Source organism: Gossypium raimondii, chromosome 8 (genome assembly GCF_025698545.1).
Source record: "Gossypium raimondii isolate GPD5lz chromosome 8, ASM2569854v1, whole genome shotgun sequence".
NCBI lineage: Eukaryota > Viridiplantae > Streptophyta > Magnoliopsida > Malvales > Malvaceae > Gossypium > Gossypium raimondii.
In genome coordinates this window covers 60359555-60385834 of record NC_068572.1, presented here as the reverse complement: position 1 = coordinate 60385834, position 26280 = coordinate 60359555, and the positions used below count along the sequence as shown (strand labels likewise).

General features: G+C 35.6%; 2 protein-coding genes across 2 annotated transcripts; one reads left to right on the top strand and one right to left on the bottom strand.

The window, feature by feature from the left end:
- Window positions 1-341: 341 nt before the first annotated feature.
- Window positions 342-6966, top strand: LOC105792735 (uncharacterized ATP-dependent helicase C29A10.10c). Its single transcript, XM_012621482.2, has 6 exons — window positions 342-477; window positions 1557-2096; window positions 2159-3554; window positions 4556-4826; window positions 5624-6220; window positions 6515-6966. The coding sequence occupies exons 1-6, from the start codon at window positions 379-381 to the stop codon at window positions 6828-6830; spliced, it is 3219 nt and encodes a 1072-aa protein (XP_012476936.2). The 5' UTR covers window positions 342-378; the 3' UTR covers window positions 6831-6966.
- A 407-nt stretch (window positions 6967-7373) lies between these two features.
- LOC105792734 (protein PHOTOPERIOD-INDEPENDENT EARLY FLOWERING 1) lies at window positions 7374-26220 on the bottom strand. The gene is made up of 21 exons (XM_012621477.2): window positions 26062-26220; window positions 24079-24181; window positions 20182-20262; window positions 19888-19995; window positions 19642-19722; window positions 19464-19552; window positions 19259-19392; window positions 19107-19147; window positions 18210-18345; window positions 17504-17578; window positions 17333-17406; window positions 17118-17249; window positions 16923-16970; window positions 15675-15743; window positions 15463-15525; window positions 12289-15373; window positions 11926-11987; window positions 11767-11834; window positions 10438-11191; window positions 8584-9107; window positions 7374-8274 (listed from the first exon to the last, which is right to left on the bottom strand). The coding sequence occupies exons 2-21, from the start codon at window positions 24136-24138 to the stop codon at window positions 7830-7832; spliced, it is 6129 nt and encodes a 2042-aa protein (XP_012476931.2). The 5' UTR covers window positions 24139-24181; window positions 26062-26220; the 3' UTR covers window positions 7374-7829.
- Window positions 26221-26280: the final 60 nt, after the last annotated feature.

The window sequence follows — 26280 nt, the reverse complement described above, 5'->3', positions numbered from 1 at the left end:
GGTTAAATCTTGAATAAGCTAATATCTTATATCCATTTATTTTAGGTTAATTACTTAAGAAACACATAAAGTATCCCAAAATTCTTTTCCCATATCTATTTTATAAACATGAATTAATTGCCTGAAAAATGAATGAATAAATACTTGAATCACTTTAAAAACAATTCTAAATCTGTGAAAGTTCAACCAAATGTACAAATGTGGGAAGGCAAGTTAGTTGCCAAAGGATTGGGTTCTTAACTTTACTTCCACTTTGACATATAGCCTTATTCCTTTTTGCAGATTCAAGTCCCAAATTCTGAGATTTTTAAATGTAAATTAATACACACAAAAATATTTGAAGGAAAATTGTTTCAGTCAAAGCAACTTGCATCTCATATGGACAACATTGGTTTGGGCACAGCAGCTAGTTTGATTGATTTGGTGTTCTCTTGGTCCATTCAGGATGCCCTCAATCCCATTCTTTACAAAGGCCAGGTTTTCATTTACCTTTTCCAACTGTCATTATATATATATATATATATATATATATATATATATATGTATGTATGCTCCATATCAATCTTACCAAGAGCATCATGCATAGTTTGATTTGACAAGGCGTTCTGCTTTGTAAACCTCACATCTGACACTTGGATTCTCGACAAAGTTAGGAGATAAAATTCTGACTTGACTTGGGGATAATAATTGACCCATTGAAAGATTTGTCAGTTCCAGACAAACAATATCTTATAGACTTCTCCGGAAAGAATCGGTCTCCCCTCAACATATAAACTACATCCAATACTCATCTAATTTCAAACATTATAGGATAGTAGTGGCAAACTTTGTTAAAGATTATTAGATTACACGCATGATGAGGTATTATCTGTTTCAAAGTTGAAAACGTCATTACAATTTTATCCACTGAGAAAAGGCGCCTCATAAGGAGAAAATGACCTTTATTATATGTAACTACAATCCAACTTTTAGCTGACTATTTTCCTCTTCAATACAACTCAAACACACTAAATATTAATGATTTATTGTTAAAGAATCTTTCCTAGATGATCATTTTTCAAGTGAAAGATGTAGTTCGACATAATGAATTATTTGGTCCTTTAATTTTATAAAAAAGTTATTTTATTCCTTCATTAAATTTGTCATCTCTTTTAACCTTTAAACTTACGTTGTTTGTTAAATCCCACCTAAAATTGATGGAAAAATTAATGTATGTTAACTTTTTGACATATGCATGCCACATTAACAATTAATTAATTTTAAAAATATATTTTTATATATTTTAGTACTTTTTAAATAATTTTTATAATTTTTTTGTATTTTTAAAATTTAATTTAATTTTTTTTTTGTAAAATGCCATTTAATTTTGAAGAATCTTTGATACAGTATCAAAGGCAACATTGTGTTCAATAGATCATGCAACATATATATCTACTCTTTGAGAGATTTGTCGGCCTTCAGCGGATGGCATTTCACAGAATTTTCCCTGAGTGAGCCTGGTCTCCTCTAAACACTACTAATTAAGTATTTGTTGATGTCTTAATTGAACTGAGCAGATAAAGAAGATCCCTACCACATTCACATCCACTGCACACTACTATAGCTCCTTTGTAGCTCCTCTTGTTGAAGAAACACATGCAGACTTGCTCTCGGCCATGTCAAGGCTGTCTCGAGCACCTTCGTATCAACTTCATTCCATCGAAAGCGAAACAAATTACAGAGCTCCAACAGATTTTTCTTACAAGATTGTTTTGCGAAAACCTGGGAACTCTAATCAGACCGATGTAGTAACATATAAACCGCAGGCCGGGGATCTTGCCGCTTTAACCGATGTAAAACCGACGTGCATCAGCGACTTGAACAGGCCGAAAATGCCTTATATTCTTGCATATGTTCAATCCGTAGATGACGGTAAACTCTCTGTTCGGTCATCGAAACCAATCATGATCGAACAAGATATGCAAAGAAACAAACACATTGATCTCTTCTTTGTGTTTTTAATTAATTTGACGACGAATGTTCGTATATGGAACGCGTTGCACCCGAATCCGATATTAGCGGACCTGCCGATAATCAACAAAGTTATTCAAATGAATGTAAGTAAAAATGTATTGTTTCTAGCTGTATTTATGCTTGAAATCTAAACCTTTCTTTGCAGGACGAAAAAGAATGTGCCGTGTGCTTATCGGAAAACGACTCGGTTATGATCCCTTGGATCAAATCTTACAATTTAAATGATTCCCAAGAAGCTGCAATTACAAGTTGCATTAAAACATGGAGATGTAACCATCAAAATGGTCATGTTAAGCTCATATGGGGTCCTCCAGGGACAGGGAAGACTAAAACAATTGGTTTATTGTTGTTAGTTCTTCTAAGAATGAAATGCCGAACGATTACATGCGCTCCGACGCTCATTGCGGTAATGGAATTGGCATCTCGGGCTATGAGATTAGTTTCTGGGACACTCGAATACGAAACATATGGACTCGGAGATATAGTTTTATTTGGGAGTAGCGAACGAATGGGAATGGATGATCATGAGAACTTATTCCATGTATTTCTAGACTATCGTGTTGAGATGTTGAAAAAGTGTTTTTCACCGAGTACCGGGTGGAACGCTAGTTTATCATCGATGATAGATTTACTCGAAGATCCACGAGGACAATACGGTCGATACGTAACACATCGAGAGCTTGGAATTAATCAAGATGAAATGGATGATCCTTTAAGTTTAGAAGGATTTATAAAGAAGAGATTTTTTCAATACAATGAGCAACTCAAATTTTGTGTTGTAAACTTATACACTCACTTACCAACTGCTCGAATTTCGTTACAAGTTGTGACCGACATGATGGTAGCTCTCGATTTACTTCGATTCATCGAGACTTTGTTGAATCGTTACGATTACGGAGATGAAAGATTGAGTACCGCAACAAAAACTTGCCTCCCCGTACTCGAATCACTCGCTCGTTCCTTCCGAGTTCCGGAATATATACACAAGTTCATGATCAAAACCTTGTGTTTGGACAACGCGTACCTCTTGTTCTGCACCGCGTCGAGCTCATCGAAACTACATACCGAAAGAACACAAGAGTTAGACCTTTTGGTTATCGACGAAGCTTCTCAACTCAAAGAATGTGAATCCACCATTCCGTTCCAAATTCCCGGTTTGCGCCAAGTTGTTCTCGTAGGAGACGAACGGCAACTTCCGGCGATGATACGAAGCAAGATTTCGGGTGAAGCTGAATTTGGAAGAAGTATGTTTGAAAGGCTTGTTTTTTTAGGAAAAAAGAAACATTTGTTCAATGTTCAATATAGGATGCATCCAGCTATAAGTTCATTTCCAAATAAAGAATTTTATGATGGGTTAATTATGGATGCTCCAATGGTGAAACATAGAAGCCATGAGAAGGATTTTTTGCATGGGAATATGTATGGTGCTTATTCATTCATTAATATAGCATATGGAAAGGAACAATTTGGTCATCTTCTTAGTAAAATGAATATGGTGGAGGTTGCAGTGGTTTGCAGCATTGTTAGAATCCTCTTCAAAGGTATAATAAGGATGAAAATACCCTTATTTTACTAAGTAAATTATATTATTTTGTGGGCATGTTTATCATTTTATATAGAAAAATAGAAATATAAATACATATAATAGGATTTGAAACGAAGTCTTTCAACATTTCTATTTTACCATTCAACTAAAATCTTATTTGTTATTTATATCAAATTTTTTAAATATATTTATTACGTAATTCTGTTTTCATATAAATTTTGAGTATATTATAATTTAGTGTGTATATATATAGTTGGTGTGAATTACCGATAGCTAAGAAACAGTGTGGAAGAAAGTGCGGTGAAGATTAAGGATGGTTTATTTTGTTAGGGTGAAGAGTTATATTGTGAGTGAGGAAAAAAGAGAAGGAAAGAAAAAGTTTGAGTGGCAAGACAAGGTTATAGGGTGAGAAATGGGTCAACATCCCCCTCGAGGAGAGAGAGGTGCTTATGTAGCTTGATCTCATGGTACATGTGTTTCTTTGTAATTGGTTACTTATTCTTTTCCAAAATCGTTATTAGATGAGTTAGGTGACATTATTTAAACTATAAGGTACATTAGTGAAGAGTAATGATTATCTTGTTGAAATAATCTAGTTGACTTACGCATTCCCCAAACCCTTGCGAAGTAGTGCTTGTGACAAAGTTAGTGTGATAAACGAAGCTAAATAGGTGGAGCGATGGAGTTGATGTTATGGCGAGAGCTGTTAAACGACAGAGTTCTCATTAGGGGTGAAGCTAGAAGGGTGGTAGCGATCTTGACCCTTTTAGCTAAATGGTGTAATAGCAATTCTAGTCTCTTTAAATTCTAAATTAATATTCAATTTCTTTTGCCTTTATCCCTTAAGCTTTTAAAATTTTATTTTAACCCCTCGTCCTGACTTCACCCTTGGTTTCATGTCTTAACAATATTCATTAAAACAAGCCAAATCATTGAAGAGCATTTCAATTTACTCCTTTTATGATAGTTATATAACTCGTTTCCTTGGGTTAACAGAGTTCAATGCCACAAAACAAAGGGTGAGCATTGGGGTTATATCACCCTACGCAGCTCAAGTACATGCAATAGAAGAGAAGCTTAAACAGACATACAGTGGATGTTGTTGTTCTTCAGACAGTGGGTTCAGTGTTAGGGTTCGATCAGTTGATGGGTTCCAAGGAGGTGAAGAAGATGTCTTAATCATCTCTACTGTTAGGTCCAACTTAAATGGATCTGTTGGTTTTCTATCTAATCGACAGAGGGCAAACGTTGCTTTGACACGTGGAAGGTAATATCATATAGTGTTAATATACAATTTGACACATGAGTTTAGCTTTAATGTTCAATTTGGTTACTTGAGGCTTTTTCTTGTCTTTTAGTTTGGTACTTGAATTCGGCTTTAATGTTTAATTTGGTATCCAGATCAAATAACATCATGTGGCCCAATGAATATTTGACATGTGTGCTATTGTAAAAAAAAAAAGGTACTTAATTAATAAAAAGAAAAAACTTCTGTATTAAAATTAAAATTAAATGAGATAAAAAAAAACTCAAGTATCAAATTGAAAAAAATTAAATATCAAATTAAACATTAATGCCAAACTCATATATCAAATTGAGAAAAAAACTCAAATACCCTTATTATATATTCCCCTCTCTAGATCTCTCTATATTGAGATTAAAGTATTACTTTCAAAAGAATGATTGAGATTAGAGTTTAGTTTATAATTATGGTTTTAGTCCTCTACTATATTAAAATTTAGGATTTAATTTGTTTAGGCATAACATAATCCATCTATTTTGTAACTCTATTAATAGGTTCAAATGGATAATAACATTAATTGTTGCCATAAAAAAGACTACATGAATTCTCTTTTTAAAAATAGCTTTGAACCTTCAATTGACATAATTGCTTGGATTGTGTGATCAAATATATGATCAATTTGGATTTACTAATACCGTTACAAAAGTAGAGACTAAATTATGCCAAATTAAAATAAGAAGGATTAAACCCCGAATTACAGCATACTAGAGGAACTAAAATTAAATTAAACCAAGCTCGACTAACATCACCACTCCATGCAGGCACTGCCTTTGGATATTAGGTAACGAAACAACCTTCATTAAAAGCAGTTCAGTATGGACCAAACTAGTCCTCGACGCCAAAGCGAGGGGATGTTTCTTCAATGCCCACGAAGACAAGCATTTAAATGAAGTCATTACCACAACCTTGATCGACCTTCAACAATTCGACATTCTATTAACCATGGATTCTCCATTGTTCAAGCATGCAAAATGGAAGATTTGCTTCAGCAAAGACTTGAAAAAATCAATGTCTAACATAAAGAATAAAGAGGTACATAAACAGACGATTAAGGTGATGGAAAAGCTTGCTAGTGGATGGCGTGATGATGAGAAGAAGAAGATGATAGTGGGGGATGATGATGGTTGTTGTTTTGGGCTGTTGCAGGTGAGTTTAATAGGGGATGGTGAGTTGAGTCTGGTTTGGAGTGTGGAACTGGAAATGGTGAAGGGGAATTCAGAGTGGGTCATTCAAGTTTTGAAGGTTTGGGATGTATTGCCATTGTTGGATGTAGCTAAGGTTGCACAAAAGCTCCATATTTTATTTGCAGAATATACAGTGGAGAAGATCAGTAGGTGCAGATATGAGTGCACGGAAGGGTAAGTCTTCATTTTTATCTTTCTTCCCTTCCAATACTATACTATTACCTTTAATATATATCATTAATTCTAAACAAATATTGAGCTAAGCTTGAGCTTGAATACGTATATAAGAGTGTAATTAAATTTGAGTATGAAAATTGATAAACAAGTTAAGGTTAAAAATAGATATTTCAATCGTGCTCAAATTGAGGTGACAAAAAGTATGTTTATCTTATAATTACTCTTTTTCATATTTAAAATTAATCTTAATATCCATAACACATATTATTGATATATATATATGATGTACAGGAATTTGGTAGTTCCAATGAAATGGGTAGTGGAAGACAACCCTATTGAGGGGCAAGAAGATGATAGAATGCAGTGCCTATCAACATCTGGGGATGCGCATTCCAATTTGAATCCCAGTTCCAGTTCCAGTTCCAGTTCCAGTTCCAATTTGAATCCCAATTCCAATTCCAGCTCCCTGGGTTTTCATTATGCCATAGCCATTGCTATCATTGCCATCTTTGTATCCAAATATCTACCTTGGCCAATCTTTTTTAGCATTACTTTTTTTATTTTTATTTTAGCTTTCCTAATCCAACATTTAGGGTTCTCTCTCTGAGAATTATATTAACTTGTTATGGCTTATCACTGTGTGTTTCTTTTTTCTTTTAAAGAGAAAAAGAGGGTTCTAATGGCCCTCTCTTGTGGGGGAAATTCTAATGAAAATTTAAGAGTTGTGAAGGTTTTTTTATTTATTTATCAATTCAGCTTTATCACACTGGTAATAGAAAAACATGAGTCCAAATCCATTAAAACACATTTTCTGGATTGAAAAATTATACATAAAGAGTAGTTTTGAATGTATAAAAGGTGATTTTGAATTTTGCACCTTACGTAATGCAATGAATTGTTTCTTTATGCAACCGTAACTTGATTTTTATATGCAATTATAATTCGAACCCAACCAATTAGCCACAATGTTCATACAATGAACTGTAATCTTAAATTTAGAACTCGTCATAAAAAATATGAATGTATTAAGATATAGTTCTATAACAACTGAGAAATTATACATCTTGGTATACATGCATAACCAATTTTGAGATAATTTACATTTTAGAAAATCTTCTCCCAAATATGGAATCATCAATGAACATTCTAGTTCTAAAAAAGTTTTAAAAGCTATTTAATTGAAAAGCATCAAAAGCTAGAAAAGAGTGGCAACCGCATATGAGAGATTTGCAAGAACCTATTTTTAGCTTCTTCTTTTTACCACCAGTTTTGACTAGGAGAGGAAATGTTCCAAAATCTGAAATTACATGTCATCATCAACCAAAAGCCTAGATAAAGACATAAATTAGCACAAATTTCCCTCTCGAGATTAATTACAAAATTAAATTAAATGCTATATATATTATATTAAATATGCCTACCCTATCCTAGCCTAGCCTCTTGCTCCTCCAATTGCACCCAAAACTGGTGTGTCAAATTCAAAATGTGTAACCCCGAGCAGACATCACAGCAAAAATGGTGGGAGGATCTGGGTTTTTTGCTCAAACAATCATCTTTTTTCTCCATCCATCATAATAATAGCTTCAACCAAGAATCTCAAGCAGTTTTATCCAATGTCAGTATAGTCTGGGAGCATTGAACAATCGTCGAGTCCTGAAATAAAGCCAGGGGTATAATTGTGCGGGACTATATCAAGGCTCTCTACTTCCGATGGAAAGGCTTCGTCCATGCTCGAACAGAAATTGCTGCCAACACCATTGGTCCAACTGCCATCATTAGTGACCAATGTTGGGTCACATCTTAAGTTGGGGTCTTTTGATGCAATTGTTGATACTGGTTGAAATACTTGCACAGCATGTAAGTTAGGTACATCGCTATGCTCCGTTGAGGCCTTCTTCAGTTTTGATTTAGGTCTGGCTGTGTCTGATGCAGGCAGTTTGTGCTTCCCCAACGACTGCAATTTCGACCCTGACCGTGTTTTGGAATCATTAGCTGGGAAGGCAGCTGAAGCCCAATGCTGACCACCTTCGACACCAGCCATAGTTGCGGCCCTGAGAAAAGAATACAACTTTGCTTGGTTAGCAATCAACGAACAGAAAACTGTACAAAAATGCAAAACAATATATAATTCTACAGATCAACAACCTATCAATTAATGGAACCTAGCATGCCCTACAAAAAAATGACCTGAAACTAATGTCATTGTCATCTCATTTTGATATGAACTGACAATCTGAAATAGTACGCAAGAGATTCACAAGGACAAATGCTTCTTTCAGACTAAATAACTCCTAGCCAATGATTCACAAGGACAAATGCTTCTTTCAGACTTAATTTGTAAATAAGGCAAGCAGCTATACCTGAAACGGTTCTCGGCCAAAACACTAGAAGCTTTGAGATGGTCTTCTCCAGCAGTCTTGTTTATAGATGTAGCAGGATTGGGGCCATATACTGATAAATTCATTACCCGTGGGAATGGAATCATAGAGTCATCATTCTCCCTCTGGATTTCTAGTGTTAACTCTAAACTTTCTTCAATCACCTGAGAATCTTCTCTGTCAGAGAGGAAACCTGCTTCACTCCATTGTCTATTGCTCGCATCATGCAATGCAGCTGATAACAACTTGCTACACTCCCGCAAGTTTGTGAATTTCATCCTTTGTGCTGCTTCCTGTGCAGAACGCTGAGGTGTGTGGCCAAGAAAAGGACTGAGAAACCTTCCCCCTAAACGAACACCATTCCGAGCAGATGAGACATTTTGTTGATGTTCAGGACGATGCGTCACCCTCCACACAGATGAAAGTAAGAAAGTGAAGTGCTTCTGAAGAAGTAACTCATGATCTGGCTGTGTAGCAGCAAAGGTTAACAGCATTCGAATGTTATCCTGCCATGATATATGATGGATAAGGCTTCTTGCTTCATGACTATCATACACCAATTAATTCGGAAAACGTACTTAATATTTAATGACACATTAAGTCACCATTACAATAAGCACATAAAACATAGCAGAAAACTCGTTTATAAAACATCAGCCCTGAGACACCAGTAAATAGGGGACAAAGGGGGGAATGAACTGGGGGGAAAGGGGTTGGGGGAAGTGTGGGGAAAAGAATTTGCTTTACAAAAGAACCTGGGTGGTGAGAACCATATTAAATACTCTCTAAGTACTGCCCCTCCTTCCCTCCGTTTTCCCAAAATGAATAAATAACAAAGCCTATAAGTTCATAGATAACTATAGACTAAATTAATTTATATTTTACCCTACAAAATCTACTACTACAAGCGCACATCAGGGAACCATGAAAACTAATGATGCAAAATTGTTTCAGATACTCATAGAGGGCCGAGAAACTTAACTGCAATTAGATAGGGGACTTCTTTGGGGAAAAAATGTACAAAAGAACCAGTACTGCTTAAGTAAAGGACTACCAACAATGAAAATGTGACAAGAAATGGTAGAAAACAGGAAAGGCTTGCCCATACAACCGACAAAAAAAAACACCCAATCAAGGGAACAATGATGCAAAATTGTTTCAGATACTCATAGAGGGCCGAGAAACTTAACTGCAATTAGATAGGGGACTTCTTTGGGGAAAAAATGTACAAAAGAACCAGTACTGCTTAAGTAAAGGACTACCAACAATGAAAATGTGACAAGAAATGGTAGAAAACAGGAAAGGCTTGCCCATACAACCGAAAAAAAAAACACACAATCAAGGGAACAATGATGACAATAATACCGCAGAAACCAAATGTAAAAGTTCAACAATCTATTTAGAATCTAGAACCTTCCAAAATATGCATCAAAAGAGCTTAAATAGGCTCAAAAGAGAGAGAAACAAATCAACTTCAAAAGTTTTCTCATAGTTTATTGGAGCTGGCCATTATTCAACACACCAGGCTTTACCTCAAATTTGAATAAAACTAGTAAAGACAGTAAGTAAAAGCTTTTGTTGTTTTGGCCAATCCCAAGTAATCTACTAGATGAACATCAAGCTGACTAAAAAAGTTCTAAGCTATTTGTCAGTTACTGCAGTCTAGTTCCTATTGTTGCCACTGAGTGGGCACAAACAAAACCTTAAATCAGGTGATCTTTAAAATTTTACAAGTCAGAACAATGCTCACATCAAATGTTTCCTTATTTCTTGCTTTTGCCCTCTTTTCACCAACCAAACACACACACACACACACACACACACACACACACATACCTCTGTTACTTTAAGAAGAGCCTTCCCAGAGCCTGCATAGCTGATCTTTTCATTACCCAAACTGTCCGGTGCAGCAAAAACATGTCTTTGAATTAGTTCCCTGAACCTCTCACAACAATGAACTGGATGGCGGTATCTACCCCTGTAAAAGCCACCAGCAGCCATGCTGTAGAGTGTGTCACTAACCAAACTCCAACTTGGGCCATATTCATGCACAACTGCACATAAAATAGCATCCTCCTGTGCCAACCAAGAATCAGGTGATGGAACACAGTCCTTAGACCAGATATTGCCCTTCTTTAATTTCTCAGGTTTTATCATTAAGACTCGTTTCATGGGCATGGATGTAATGGAAAATTTGCCTCCCGTTTTGCTCCTACTAGCAGGTTTCGGCTCAAGCTCAACAGAAAGGCTCTCGCATGGTTTTACCTCCACACATTCACCAGGATGTAGCTCAGAAGGCTTCTTAAGTTTTTTGGGCTTCTTTGAGCTCTTCGCTTCTTCACTATCATGCACTATCTCAACCTTCTTACGCTTTTTCTGCATATTTGAAGAGGGTGGCGTAATATCAGAATAAGAGAGCTCTTCTGGCGAGTCGACATCGTCATCTATGGACATAGGTTCTGCTTTTGTGCCCTGTTTTGCAGGTTTCACTTCAGAATTTAAAGATCCCTTCTTCAGAGATTTAAACTTTGCTTTCTTCGGCTTCTTCTTCTTCTTAGATTTTGCCTTAGGTTCACTAGTCATTTCATTCCTGTAGACAGCAGGTTAAAATTGAAATTTTGATCCAAAAGCAGTACATACAAGGATTTAATTCCTTCCATTAGAAGATCTACTTCTCAAATTTCAGAAACATGAACCACTAATTTGTGGGTACTTTTCTTATATTACCTTGTTATCTATAAAGAATGTCATGATTCATCTGCAAGTCCTAGTTAGAGTATAAATTTAGAAAGTTGCAGGCTGTTTTGGCTAATTAAAAATCCAAATACAAGTTGTAACTAAAATTTTAACATTTTAAATAGAGTATCATCTTTAGGCACAGAAATCATGCGCTAGATTCTATCAAGTCCTAAAGGTGCTGATAAGATTCCTATATATATGATAAACATGTCATCCACTACAAAGTAGAACTGTCAAATTTACCAGATAAAATTAAGCAGCTACCACTACAATTAGAGTTATATGTGTATCGTGAAATAATACAATTGCAGATGAATCTTGTACTAAATGTATCAAATGACCATCTTAATGCATCATGCAGGAATAAAAAGGAAATACGAGTGCTAGCTCAAAAGTTTTGGGTTTAAGAGTCAAGAGACATCTTACATTGCGTCAAAATTTGCTTCGTCTGCCTCTTCCTTCTCCTTGGCTTCATGTTCTAGTTCTTCCATTAACTACAAGGTATAAATTTAGGAAACATAAAATAGCTACCTCAAATAAACCATGACAAATAGTTTAAACGGCTATATACAAAAATTTAATTACCTGATGTTGAGCCAAAGCAACTTGCTGCCGATAAGCTTCTGTAGCAAAATCAGCATCCCATTCTGAAAAGGGTTGACAGTAAGGCATCAGCTTCAGGATAGACCCAACTAAGGTCATAAATTTAGTTACTTTCCACAATTTCAAATGCTTTTGATGTATAAAGTGAACTGTATGACCATGAAGGTATGCAGATCATATGAGCCAAATAATTTGTTTCACGCTGAGGATGAATAGAAAAGGAAACAAGGTAATTCGCCTTATTTTCCAACTGGCCTTAAAAATTAGAAAACTTGAAAAGTTTAATAAGACAACATACCATGCAAAAGAAAAAAAAGTTGACAAACAGAACGAAAAGACACTTACTCTCATACACTAGAGGTTCCTCATCATCATCAATCTCAGCTTCCATTTCCTCCTTGTACTTCTCAATTCGATCAAGTTCCCATTCTGCCTCTTCAAACCCAATTTCAGGCTCCGTTTCTCCTTTGTCTATAATGGGATCCCATACTTCCAGAAAACGGATTGCATATCGATCAATTGGTCTCAACTGATTCTCAAGCGATGGGATAGCTTGTCCTTCTGCTGCTGCAGCAGCAGCCATCTTCTTCACGTCGGCCAGCATATCAACATCATCTTCTTTGCTAGCAAGAATAAGAGCTTTGTCTTCAATAGAACCACTGCCATTCAATATTAGCCCATCATCTTTATTTGAAGTGATCATACATCCAGCCTGATCAGTTGACTCATCAGCCTTCATGTCATCCTCATTTGCAAACTCATCATCTTCCACCTTGCTCATGGCTTCCTCTGTAAACTCCTGATTGTCAACAGCCTCTTCCTGTTCAACTTTCTTCAATGCCATGTAATCTGCTTCATCTTCAGCATACTTCAAAGCAGCTTCTACATCAGCATTAGATACAGAGTCCTTGATGCCACTGTTGAGATTTTTCTCTTTCTGACTCTTAACAGAAAGAGTCCTATGACCCGAAAACAATTCCATGGGATCAAGCTTCTTAAAAAATTCAGTATTGTACCCTCCACTCTGTATAACTAGGTCATCAAGGGCACGCTTCTGATTTGCTTTCTTCAAAATGTTTTCTTCAATGGTGCTCTCACTGATTAGACGATAGATATGCACTTCGCGTGTCTGTCCTATTCGATGGCAGCGATCTTGAGCTTGCTGATCCATGGCAGGATTCCAATCACTATCATAAAATATAACTGTATCAGCCCCAACAAGGTTAATACCAACTCCTCCACTACGGGTTGATAAGATGAAAAGAAAAATTTTAGGATTAGTGTTAAATCGTTGCATTAATGTTTGCCTCTCCTCAGGTTGAGTGGACCCATCCAGCCGCATGTAAGTATATCCATATATATTTATGAAAGCCTCCAATATGTCAAGCATCTTGGTCATTTGGGTAAATATTAATGCCCGATGACCTTCAGACTTCAATCTCCGTAGCAAAATCTCAAGCTCCTGTAGCTTACCACAGTCGAACTGTATCAATCGCTTGTCCGGAAAATATACCTGCCTACGGACAATTGCAGGCCTAATAGGTGTTAGAAGGGCAAACAAGTTTGCAGCACATTTTTCTACAAATGTTGGATGCAGGAACACAGAAGTTCCCGTTTTGCTGCACCAACAAACAGGAGCTGGGGCCCGTGCTGCTGGGATTGCAAACATGAAGGACTCAACCAGATGAATCATTGTCTGGAAGCGTTCAACTGGAGAAAGAACAATCTCAGCAAGCTTAGAGGAGTACAAGTAGGATCGGTTGTCAGCTTTTTTACGGTGAATATCAAATGCAGGGTGCTTCACAGATACCAGTTCAAGTAATGTTGTCGAGTAAACTGGTTTTTTCCGGCATCTCAAAGAATTCCACCAAGCAATTGCTGCTGCTCGTTCTTTTGCTTCTCTTAGCCTCTCTTCTCTTAAAGCCTTTCTAATCTCTTCAAATATATTTGTCTCGTGCAAGTTCCCCTTATGTCTAGACAAGGGCCTAATTTCCTCAAGATTATCCTGGTCAACACGTTCTTCTATTAAACTTTTTGGAGTAACCAGAGCTTCTACTTCATCACTCTCCCAAGATGTCATGCTAAAATCGATATCAGTAAATAAAATTCCCAAACCCTTAAGATCTACAGTTGAAAATGGACCAGGTGAAATAATTGAACATACAGAACTACTCAACTGGATATTAATACCACCCATATCAAAAGAACTCACAATTGGTCGTCCCTCAAATAAGTCGGGATGATTACAGACTTTTCGCAGTTGCATGATAACACTGATCATCCCAAAAAAATTGGCACTAGCAAGAGTGGCTTGTGTCTCAGAACTGGCAATGAAGTCTTCATACAAGTTACGCTGCCGTCTTGAGAGCCTACAATATATGACATGCTCATGTTTCATTGGAAGCTGCTTTTCGACATCCCTTTTTAATCGGCGCAGTATAAAAGGACGGAGGACATTATGCAAACGATCAACAACCTCTTTGTTAACTCTTTCTTGTCCTTCTATCATGCCTGATATAGGATTACAAAACCAATCCTTGAATTCTTGATGAGACTGAAAAATGTGGGGCATTAGAAAATGCATTAGTGACCACAGTTCCATGAGATCATTCTGAAGTGGTGTACCGGTCAACAAGATACGCCGTTTTGAATTGAAGTTCAAAAGAGTTTGCCATCTTTGGGATTTCCAATTTTTAATAAGATGAGCTTCATCCAAGATCAAGTATTTCCATTTCTTTCGTTTGAAGACCTTGGAATCCTGTATAACCAGTCTGTAAGTAGTTATGCATACATGAAATGAGTTTGGTTTCAACCAGCCTTGCCTCTTCAATTTGCGCTCTTTGGCACTTCCAAAGTATGTCAGGATTTTGAAGGCAGGACACCATCTAAGAAACTCAGTTTCCCAGTTGAGCATGACACTTGTAGGAACCACAATGAGATGAGGACCCCATATTCCCTTTTCACAAGCTAGATGTGCAAGAAGAGCAATTGTCATGATTGTCTTTCCAAGCCCCATTTCATCAGCTAGTATTCCATTTAACCTTTTCTCATACATAGTAACAAGCCAGTCCAAGCCAATATGCTGATATTCGCGGAGGGGGTGTTTGAGAAGAAAAGGGAACTTTGTACGAACATTAGTAGTTAAGAATGTATTGCCAGTTGGTTGTGCTGATCTCGCAGCAGCAGCAGCATCAGCAATTCTGTTCTCACTTTCCATTCCATCTTCTGACTTTCTATCAGGGCTTGCTGCCTCCTTTTCTGCGGGAGGATGTTCAACACCCTGGGGAGCACTGGATTCAAGATTTTCATCCTTAGAAACACCCTCCTTTGCTTCAACATTTTGATGCATTGCTGAAGAATCCAAGATGTCCTCTGAAAAAGCTGAGGCATAGTCCGATTCATCTCCAGACGCACCATCAGCACTGAAGTCCTATTTAATAAGAGTGGAGAATAAAGAAAAAAATTAGATACAGGAAATGCAATGCTCCAGCGAAACAAAGAAACAATTCATTAACCTACCTTTTTATACCTTCGAAGCAATTCTTCCACAGGAATTTCACTCTCCTTTTGCAGTAACGCAATCTGCATAAGAGCTGCAATGTTTAACAGCATAGAAATAGGAAAAGAAACTTCTACAGCCAAAGTGGGGATGCAAACAACTGAAGAAATTTTAACCATAATCTCAGGAAATTGAAACATATAAATGTATGCCATATTGAGTATCCCATTACCTCATCTATGGGATTGCTAGAATCTGCTTTTGCTAGTTCCTCCTCCTCCAACAGTGTTGTCTCATCATCCTAGCCATTGGAAATTAAAAATTAAAAAGGAAAGAAGGCATGTGAATCAAAGTCTCATCAAACAATAATAAATGGTCAAATTTTTATTTTAACCGATTCTGGCCAAAGGGACGATGACATACACTAATAATTTTCCTGACCCAAAAAAGCTGCCCGAACTTTTCACTTTTGTTTGAGAGAGAAAAAAAAAAGGAAGGAAGGCATATAGACACATAAATATATCATATTTGACAAAAGAAAACATATACTAAATCAATGAATTAAAACAAGGTAACTTATTCTATCCATTCCGACTTTAACTAATGAAATCAGAGTAGATACCATAATTTTAGAAATGTAACCCCTCACAATATAAAATGTGAGTAACCCGTACGTGTGGGGAAAGAGTAGAAATATAAATTTCAACACAGAAGAAAGCTTCATAACACTAAATATGGGGAAAATACACCGATATGCTTTGCTATCTTGCAGAACAGCCTATAATTTCTGATTTCTTCAGAAATAAAAGGTTTGGAAGGTCAACAATAAATTACATGAAAGAATGATGAACAGTACTAAAGACTAGTTGCGCCTTGCTGCTATTGTATAATATGGCGGCTTATCTAGAATAAATGCATAGCAATCTTAAAACAAGCAAAAGAGACCCATGGGTACCATTAAAACAGTTAAAGCACTCATTTGTTAAAAACAGATATATCCTTTTCTCTTCTCCCAACCAAACCTGCCTAACCCCTCCGACATACAGACAAAGACAACGCAAACAGTTCACAGAAAATATCAATCTAGGCAATTTTTTCTTGTTAAGATATCTTGAATGAAAGTTATTCATTTCTAAAAGCAGTATATGTTCAACCAATGGAATAAATACAATAACATATCATTGCAAAAGCAAAAGAAAACTTCATAAAACATGAAGGAAGAAAACTGCAATTAGAATGCATACTTGAAAGTTGTATCTTTCTTTTCAGGGTCACTCTAGCAAGTCGTAGTTTCTTTTTAAACCAAATGAACAATCTAACTACAAGGTTAGCATGCAAGAGGCAACTGATAATCTATTCTCATATGCATTCTCATGTAGGCATTCAAAAACTGCAATTATCAAGTAGAAAAATCTATCTTCCTTGGTATCAGAACATGAAAAACAATCCATAACCGGGAAAAAGGAAACAAGTACGATACCATATGATGTACCGTCTCTTCTCCAGTAAGGGTAAAATCACCATCCTCCTGCAGATGTTGAAACAAAACCAAAAGATTAGCATTTGACATAAAAATTATATTAACACTTAACAGTTGCATAAAACCAAAAGGGGAGGGGAAGGGGGGGACAAAGAACCAACTTAATGAGAAAGCCATTTTCTAATGCTGTCCAACCTGCTCGTCACTGAAATCATATGAAACATCTTTCGGTAGCTCCCCAGAGCTTTCTGACAGATTTCTGGGGGAGGATGCCTCAATATCTGATGAGTAGTTTTCTGACTTGGACAAGCCACCATTGCTTTCATTCTAAAATCAGAAAATAAACATTATTTTGAGTCGTGAACTTCCTTTGCAATTCACAACAACAACCACAAACACATACAACTTACAGAACGACGAACAAGCAAGTTGGTTGTCTCAACTTTACTGGAAGGAGTGGAAGGAGAAATAAGGCTACCATTGCCTGTGAAGATAAAAATTATAATTATAATTTTAAGAAATTCGAGCAGATCAATTGATACATACAGCACAAGTAACAACATTTATAAACAAAGTCTCGCCTTTACTACTATCATCTTGCCCTGATGTACACTCATGTCTGTCCTCCCTCGTATCCGGACTACATTCTCCATCAGCTGTGAAAACTTACATTGATCAACATACTACATTGTAACCAAAAAACAAAAAATAACTAACAATACAAGTGTGAAAAGAAGGGCACAATGAATGGCAGCACACACATCATACACTTCTTGTGCATATCATCATAACCAAAAAAGAATAAACAACTAACAATGCAGCCACTAATCTATATCATAACATGGAGAAGTTCTAGGGTGAGCATTCTAAAATAAGCTTCCATAAGCTCCAACTACACAAAACATTACCTAACTACAAAAATTATGACAACTTCTGTAATGTTTTGTATATTTATGTAATTACAAAAACTATTACAACTTCGTTAATGTTATGTGTATTTGTGTAATTACAGAAAATATTATTCAGTTGCACAAAACATTACCCAATTACACAAATTATGACAAATCTTGTAATATTTTCTGTAACTCCTGTTACACTGAACATTACGCAAACTACTACAAGTTTTGTAATGTTTTGTGTAACATTAGAGCTGATGGAAAGCTCATATTAAGGAGCCTTTTTTAGAATTTTCCCCATAACATGGCATATCACAAAAAAATTACCCCCCCTCCGGTTTGGTACAAAGAGAACAAAGGAAAAGAATAATGTATAAAGTTAACATGTAACCTGTTTCCCCAGCATATCGCTTAAGGAGCTCCTCAAGTGGAAGATCTATTTCACTGTGCAAAGCTGCCAATTCTTCTTGTCTTTCTTCAGCAGTTATAAGAGCCTCATCATCCTCCAGAGTTTGCTCATCATCTTCCTAAAACAAGATCATGATGAAAAAATAGTCAGATACTCAGTCCATAAAGCTTGATGATTTACAAAAATAAAAAATTACCTTCAAGAATTTCAATAGAAATTTTATGCTTACAGAGCTGAGATTAAGTCATTCCATTTAGTCCAAAGACCCATAACCTTTTCTTTTTTTACTTTCCCTTGTCACTATTTCTCTAAAGGAAATAGATAATTAGTAAAAACATAAACTCCATCATATGCCTCACATCACTCAGTGCTCCATAAAGTTCTTAACCCTTTTTTAACACTTTCCGAGTGACACAATATTAACAGGGTACATCATAAAGTGCATTGTTATAGCCAAAAAATAAAAAAGGAGAAAAGCATACATCCAAACTATTGAAACACAGAGGAAAAAAAGATGAAAAGAAAAAGGATTTTTTAACACTAAAAGAAAATTTTCTTTTCTATAAGAATTTCATAGAAGTTTTCTGTTTACATGCCCACTACCAAGAAACTTCCACAAGTCCAACAGACTTATAATTTTCTTTTTCCTTTTTCATTATTTTCTAAAAGAAAATATATAATTAGTAAAAGAATACTTCAGCATCCCATTGCAATAGTAAACATTTCTCATTGGTCAAATATGGCATAGTAAAACAGGATCAACATAAACATGCCCTTTGCACAAAATTTTAAAAAAGAAAAAAGGACAAAAATAATGAACAGAAACGCATACATATCATAAAAAAGATGGGAAGGAATTCTAAATTAAAAAATACTTACTGATTCTTGATCAGAGTGTATGCTAAAATCTTCATCAGCATCTGCAATCATAACAGGAGAGGTTCCATGAGGCAGGCAATTAAATTACTTAGATTGATATGGCATTGATAAGGCAATAGCAAGTAAAGGTAAAACTATGAGATTCTGATTACCAGCATTCAAGTCCAAGGGTTCATCAATCTCATTCATATCTGCTTTACCAGGCGAGTTTATTTGATTTTGAGCAGGATGTTGTTGCACAGGTTTGTATGGATCCACTAAATTTTCTGCCAACATTGTTGAGTACCTAAAGTCCAAACCAATTATAAGTTCACTTTTCCTTAGTGAAGGTAATGAAATTTAGGGTAAGAAAGCGACCTCTCAGTTTGCCCTAAAATAAATTCAAGTTGTTTATCAAGTGTCTTTTTCTTTTTCTCATCAAGCTCCATCTGATGCTTGTAAAGCACCTAGAATCACAAATTTAAATGGAAAAATAAGATTCCTGATACTAAGAAACTGGAAAGCATTCAGATTAGACCAACTGATTATAACTTGCCAGTTTCTCTATTTTCATCCAGAATTTCTTCACGTCCTTCGAAATATTAAGTGCAACTTTCCGCAACCGCTGTTCCTCCTCCTGATCACAATGGCATACTAGATTTAACAAATTAACAGGGTAAACTGATGCCAACTCAATCATATCAAGACACCTTTGATATATTTTCTACTACAAACAAAACTCCAACCTCAAAAAATGATATGTTAAAGAACAACTTTTCAGTTTAGGAGGAGAAAAAGAAACCTTCAACTTCTTTTCTCCCCTGGTAGCCTGATCCAACATGCCCTTGCTGGCTCTTAAGGCAACCTTCTTTGCCTGAGCCAATTTCCATTTCCTCTCTGACTCAAAGTCCTGTTAAAATCCAATTTAGTTAGCAAGAGACGACAGCATGGTAACTGTTTCATATTCTGCTGTAAGGACAAGCATCCAGGCAAATAACACAGAGACATCCAGATATGGAGTACAACTGTCAAAATAACATTTTAGATTTATGGATTGAAAAATGAAAACATTCAGCTGCATAAGTTAGAAAGTTACCTTCGACAACCAAACCATTTCCTCTAAAACATGATCCCAGTGAGTTTTAGGACGTTGAGGCTCTTTATGCGCTTCAAGAGCCTAAAATCAAGTAAACCAAAAAAATAATCAATACTAGAACACACACTAGCTACACAATCTCTTACTGTAAAATCTAACCAGCCTGAAGTTAAATCTGGAGGTTTCTTGACAGGCAATACAAAATCAGGACAGTCACTCAGTACCCTTAATCAACTAATTCCATGCATGCCAATATGCATAATTTATGAGAGAGGTCATCTTTAGCAGAGCAAGGACTCCTACATGCAACAAACATTCAATACATGCATATCACCCAAAATACCAACAGTGGTTCCTTCAAAAGTAAGAAGATATTGCATTATACAGTTTAAAGTAAAAGGAATGACTTGTTAAAAGGGTCATCATGTCTACTCCAGGCATAGCAATCACCAGTTCAAAACAACAAATTTGCTCCAAAAGGAAAGGATGAAGAGGCATAATAGCCAACTAAACAATCATCTCAAGTGAAAAAAAATAAGAGCATAACCTTCAAAGGACAGTTTTGAGGACACAAAATGAGGTGGTTAAAAAAACTAGTTTTCGAATCAAAGTACTGAACTGGTTCAGGTTATTGTAGGTTTTATTAAATTTCATTGCTTAAACACAAGCTTCTTCTTCTATCTTGAACCTCTAACAACAGAAGGCACTGAAAAGTTATGTAAAAAGACTACAAATCAGTATTGCCTTATGACCTTCAATGCAAGTACCATGATAGCCAAACATTAACTACCACAACTGTTTTCCAACAGGTTTAATTATTGTAAAGGTGAAATTTAAGATTTAGATGGGCACATTTCCATTATGACACATTATATAAATGTCTGAATTTTGTGTATAAAGTGTGCATACGGGTGGAACCCTAAGGACGCAACCAATTCATCTCTTAGTTCTAATCTCAACATGGTATAAAGCCATCAATGAGAAAAGTCAAGTAGCCGTCAAATAAATAAGTAGAAGTCAACATGAGTGCAGGAGCCTGCAGCACCTCCATTCATTCTTCTATTGCATCCAAATTTTCATCTGATATAGTTACTTGCTATTTTCATAAGTTGTTCCCCACTTCTATAGTACTCCAATTATCACCAATGAAAAATAAAACGGTCGAAATTATTCACTGAGGTCTAGTGCAACAAAAACCTGGTTTCTTGGCCCAGGTTATAGTTATAATTGAACTACAGATGCATTAACTATCATTTAAACTAACTGTGCAATCTAGGAACATATTGATGCTAAATCATCAAGCATACCTTAGTAGTCTTCTGATATCATTCTTAGATCTACTTTTTGAACTATTCATTTATGTGCAAAGGTTTGGAGTCATGCATGCCAAATTTACACTTGTGATGCTGCTCGTATTATGACAATATTGGTGATTTTCTTTAGCATTGACATGATAATGAAGATAGAATGCTTGGTAACCTGCAACTTTCCCATTGCTGAATTTAATGTGCTTATGCCTTTAAATATGATTTTGAAAAAGCAGCAAGAGCAACGAGAGCTATTCACTACAATTTTTCTGACGCTATTAGTTTGGTGCTTGAACCTGTTCATATACCCATTTTGGATCTCTTGTTCATATAGTAAATACAGTTCATGCAGCTCAACAATCCACTCAACCCCATAGCATTGGTTGCGCAAGCAGATAATGTTGTTGCATGTCTTGCTCAATCTTCCTCTTCCTTATGGCCATAGGTAATTGACATTAATGCCAAAAAACATATGATCCTTACTTGTTTTCTGCCTTAACTCGAAAATCTTACCAATTATTACTTTTATGGATGGCTCAACAAGCATTGGATCTATTAACCATTTCCTTTCACTATCCATATCTTTTGTATTATGTCTTCTTAATTCTGCATCTACTTTTGTTACTTTCCAAGATCTAAGGAGTGGGAAGATGATTGATTCAGGGCAGGTCATGTTTCTTTACTAACTAGAGTCCTTTTATGTTAGTTCATTCAAACATACAAGACCCTAGTCTGTTGCTCCAAAATTAGGTTTCAAATATCTTGTAACATTCATGAAAGTTTTTTTCAAACGACATGGCTTTATTTAACAAGAGATAGATTCAAGTTGTTCTATATTTTTGCCTCCTTTTGTGCTGAAGTACAAACTCAATTTGATATACCTATTAGCATTTTATGAATGCATCAATGCTCTTGAATATAACATCATTTTCAATATTATATGTTTCAACAAAGTATGCTAGACTAATTTCTTGTTCTCACATATGGGATAATTGGTAAAAAAAGGCATTTAATTGAGTTTGGTTTGGCATTATTCCTACACATGCAAGTTCCTATTCTTTATTGGGATGGTTTAGTCCTTCATGTTATCTAATCAATTGTATGCCATCTTCGGTTCTCAATCATCAAATCCTTTTTTTTCCCTTTTTGTTTCCTAAAGACCCTATTTATTCATCACCTTTGAAGGGTTTTGGTTGTAGTTGTTTTGTCCTTAACCTACCCCCTAGTCTCAACTTCTCTACTTATTCTCTTAAATGCGCTTTTTTTACATTACTCTCATCTTCAAAAGGATATTGTTGTTATTATCTTGAACTCCACCATTCATTTGCTAGCAAGTCAGTTTCTTGATTCATTCACCATATCAAAGTCATTGGAATTCAATTATAGTATGTATTCTCCGATCCGTTAAGGAGCTATAGGTAAAGGTTTGTTGTGTCAAGATCACGAGCACTCTTCAGTAATTTGTTATACAAAGGTTGACTGGGCAAGCTCTCCTTCTAATAAACGTTTTACTACAAGGTATTGTGTGCTTATCAGACATAATTTGGATTCATGGAAGAATCAAAAGCAAATTGTTGTAGCAAGACCAAGTGCAAACGTTGAGTATTAAAGCCATGGCCTTAACTACATGTAAATTGTTATGGAAAATGCATTTACTTGAAGAACTGTATATTTCACACCTGCACCTATGAAATGTGACAATCAAGTTGCTCTAACATTGAATCTAACCTAATTTTCCATTAGGAGTCACTTTTTAAGGAAATCATCATAATTTGTTGGTTCTCACGATCAGTTAGAAGACATGTTTACAAAGCCTCATTAGGGCCCTAGGGTTAATTAAATTTGAAGTGTATAATAGAGTTAGTATAAACATGTGCTCTAAAGTACATACTTGTAACTTTGTGCAAAATGCATCTATATAAGTGTTTGTGGACCGATTCACTATTTCTCTTAGCTCTAATCTTATACATCTTGTAAAGAAAAATGCCATCATTCATCCTACCATAGTTTGATGGTTGAAATCCAAATTATAAACAAAAGAGTTGAACACCTATCAATAATATTGTTAAATATTGCCTTTTTATTTCTTTAGCTTTCCTTAAACAATAAGAAAAAGCATTTCCATCAGGAATGAATGGACCTTTTCACTTTTAATTAAGCAAAATAACAAGAAAATGTAAATATTATTTAATTTATCAGGACTTGCAGTTATTAGATTTTTTTCATAGATTCCATTAGATAACTACAAGAAGGTGCTAAAAATGCAAATCTAATTAGTTACCAATTATCAATGCTTTGATACAATATTTCCTCAATTAGAAATACAATTTTATCCTTTTGATATAGCTATAGTCAGAAAATAGCGAAAATATAATTGCTTCTAGCCAAGTGCAATTTGGAAACTAATACAACAAAAAGTTCATGCAATCAAGCACATGATATAAATTTTGAACCCCCACAAAGATTTCACCTCTAAACTTCTTTAGAGCTAAGCATAAGAATGGATGCGAACAATGCATGATGATAAGAGCAACAAGACTAACAATATATGAGACAAGAAAAGAGTTGCAAGAGACCAAAGCACTAGTACCTTCTGACGCCTAGCTTTTGTCTCATGCTCAAGCTTAGGCCTCAGTCCTTTAGAAGCCATTACGTTGCTGCACTACCTATATCATATTTTGCACAGGGAAGAGCTGTAGTGGGGAGGGGGGGGAACCAAAGAAAAATATATGAATTAGTTAAGTACCAGAAAAAGACAAAGAATTTCTATAAAAAGCATAGACAATAAAATAAATCAAACCAGATTTAGCAAAGGTTCATATAATTCAAAATGATTTATTATTCACAACAAAGAATTTAACTATATTGATAAAAATGATCATGACCTCAATCAGAATCAAAACAGAAGATTCTCAACCAACAAGATCATAGCCAATTAAAATGTTATTTATTGGCAGACAATAAGCAATCACTTTTTACTTCCTCTGCACCATACTAAATCTAAAACCACATGATTTAGTGTTACCATATTGATAAAAATGACCATGACCTCAATCAGAATCAAAACAGAAGATTCTCAACCAACAAGAACATAGAAAATTTAAATGTTATTTATTGGCAGGCAATAAGCAACCAAGGTTTACTTCCTCTGCACCATACTACATCCAAATCCGCATGATTTAGTGTTGAAATTTTGAATCAACTTTCTGATTACCTATAGTTCATCTGAAATCAAAGCATAAGATTGCATAATGAAAACTATCACCTTAATTTGTGGTCAAAGAATATATTTCCTTCCATTCTTAGTTTGAAGAGAAAGGACTGATAGCCAAATTCTCATGACATAGGAAAGTAGAAAGTAGCCTCACATGCAAGACAGCCAATAGTCCTTGGAACTCCTAAGGTAGGAGTCCCAACCAAGCTACATCTACCTAATAAGTAATTAATTCTCAATCAAGCTGAAGGAAAGAAAAGGCGCAAATGCCCCAACACCCAGTACTTACACAAGGGGAGTGGAGCACCAAACCAGCAAAACAAAGAAGTGTAGAAGAAATATGGTTTAAAGTCATCAAATAATTAATGGAAAGAAAAACCATAATGAATTCATTCATATAAGAAGCCTATATCAGTGGAAAAGATTCTTCAACTATAATTAAAATGGAACAAAAAAGAATACAAAGCATTTAGGGATCCATTAGGTGACCAAATAAATACCAGATACGACTATTTTATTCAAATTTGCACTATCCACGCAGCAAAATTCAAGTCTAGCAACACTAACTCCAACTAACATGTATCAAAAGACCTTTGCATGAAAATACTAAAAAATTAAATGGAATTAAAAAACACCGTTTAGACAGAACTGATGTTACATGCAATTCATTCATCTTGAAAGCAACCTACTCTACAAACTAGTTCATCGTTCCAGTAAAACTCATTTTTGGTTAACTCTACACCAAACAAAAAATTCAAAGTAATAACAAAAATAGCTAATTAGAAGCAACTGACCTAAACATCCAACCAGTTATTACTAAAAACAAAATTGAAAACAATACTTCATAATGAATTCTAACAAGGACCAATATGCCAAATGAAACTAACTTCATTCCTTACCCTTCCCTAAGGAAATTAATCAATAACAAGGATCCCAAACAATAACTACAAACAAATTCCAGATAAACCGAGGAACACAATTAACGCAAAATTTACCTACCCTTAAGCTTTAAACCAAGGAAGAAAAAAATACCCACCACTCTCTTTCTTTCAGAGGTAGGTTAAAGCAAACCCAAACCAAATAAACAAATAAATGAGAAACCAGCTCAACCCACGAATTCAAGGAGCCGTTGTAAATCGGTTTCGAAAAAAAAAAAGGAAGAAGCAAACCACGAAAAAAGTAAGGTGGGTTTTAGTTCCTAGAGAGAAATAAGCTAAAACAAGACGGACCCATTGCCATTTTTAAGCCATAAACGTGCTGTGAGATTCGCTATTGTTTTTTTATCAAAGACGACACGATAGAAAAAAACACGCGAATAGAATATGATAAAATATGAGAAGATAGAGAAAGACCACCGACCCCAGCTTGGAGAGCAGGTTACGGTGGCTACGGCAGCGAGTTGTGGTGGCGGTGATGACCGAGATACGGAGAGAGAAATAGATCCGGGAGAGATCTTTTACTTCTTTAGTAGGGTTATAATGTATAAATCTGGAAGTTTTTTGGTTTTGTATTTTGCAATCTGTGACTGTTACCATAGTTATTTCTTGCCTGTAACCAATAGTGACCTTCCACCTGTCC

Excerpts from the sequence above, each read along its gene's own strand:
- LOC105792735 (XM_012621482.2), top strand. The coding sequence starts at position 379 with ATGGACAACATTGGTTTGGGCACAGCAGCTAGTTTGATTGATTTGGTG. Across the intron at positions 3,555-4,555 it reads TGTTAGAATCCTCTTCAAAG|AGTTCAATGCCACAAAACAA; the intron begins GTATAATAAGGA and ends TTGGGTTAACAG. Across the intron at positions 4,827-5,623 it reads GTTGCTTTGACACGTGGAAG|GCACTGCCTTTGGATATTAG; the intron begins GTAATATCATAT and ends CACTCCATGCAG.
- LOC105792734 (XM_012621477.2), bottom strand. The coding sequence starts at position 24,138 with ATGGCTTCTAAAGGACTGAGGCCTAAGCTTGAGCATGAGACAAAAGCT. Across the intron at positions 15,374-15,462 it reads TGCTTCGAAGGTATAAAAAG|GACTTCAGTGCTGATGGTGC; the intron begins GTAGGTTAATGA and ends CTTATTAAATAG. Across the intron at positions 11,988-12,288 it reads GGAACCTCTAGTGTATGAGA|AATGGGATGCTGATTTTGCT; the intron begins GTAAGTGTCTTT and ends AACCCTTTTCAG.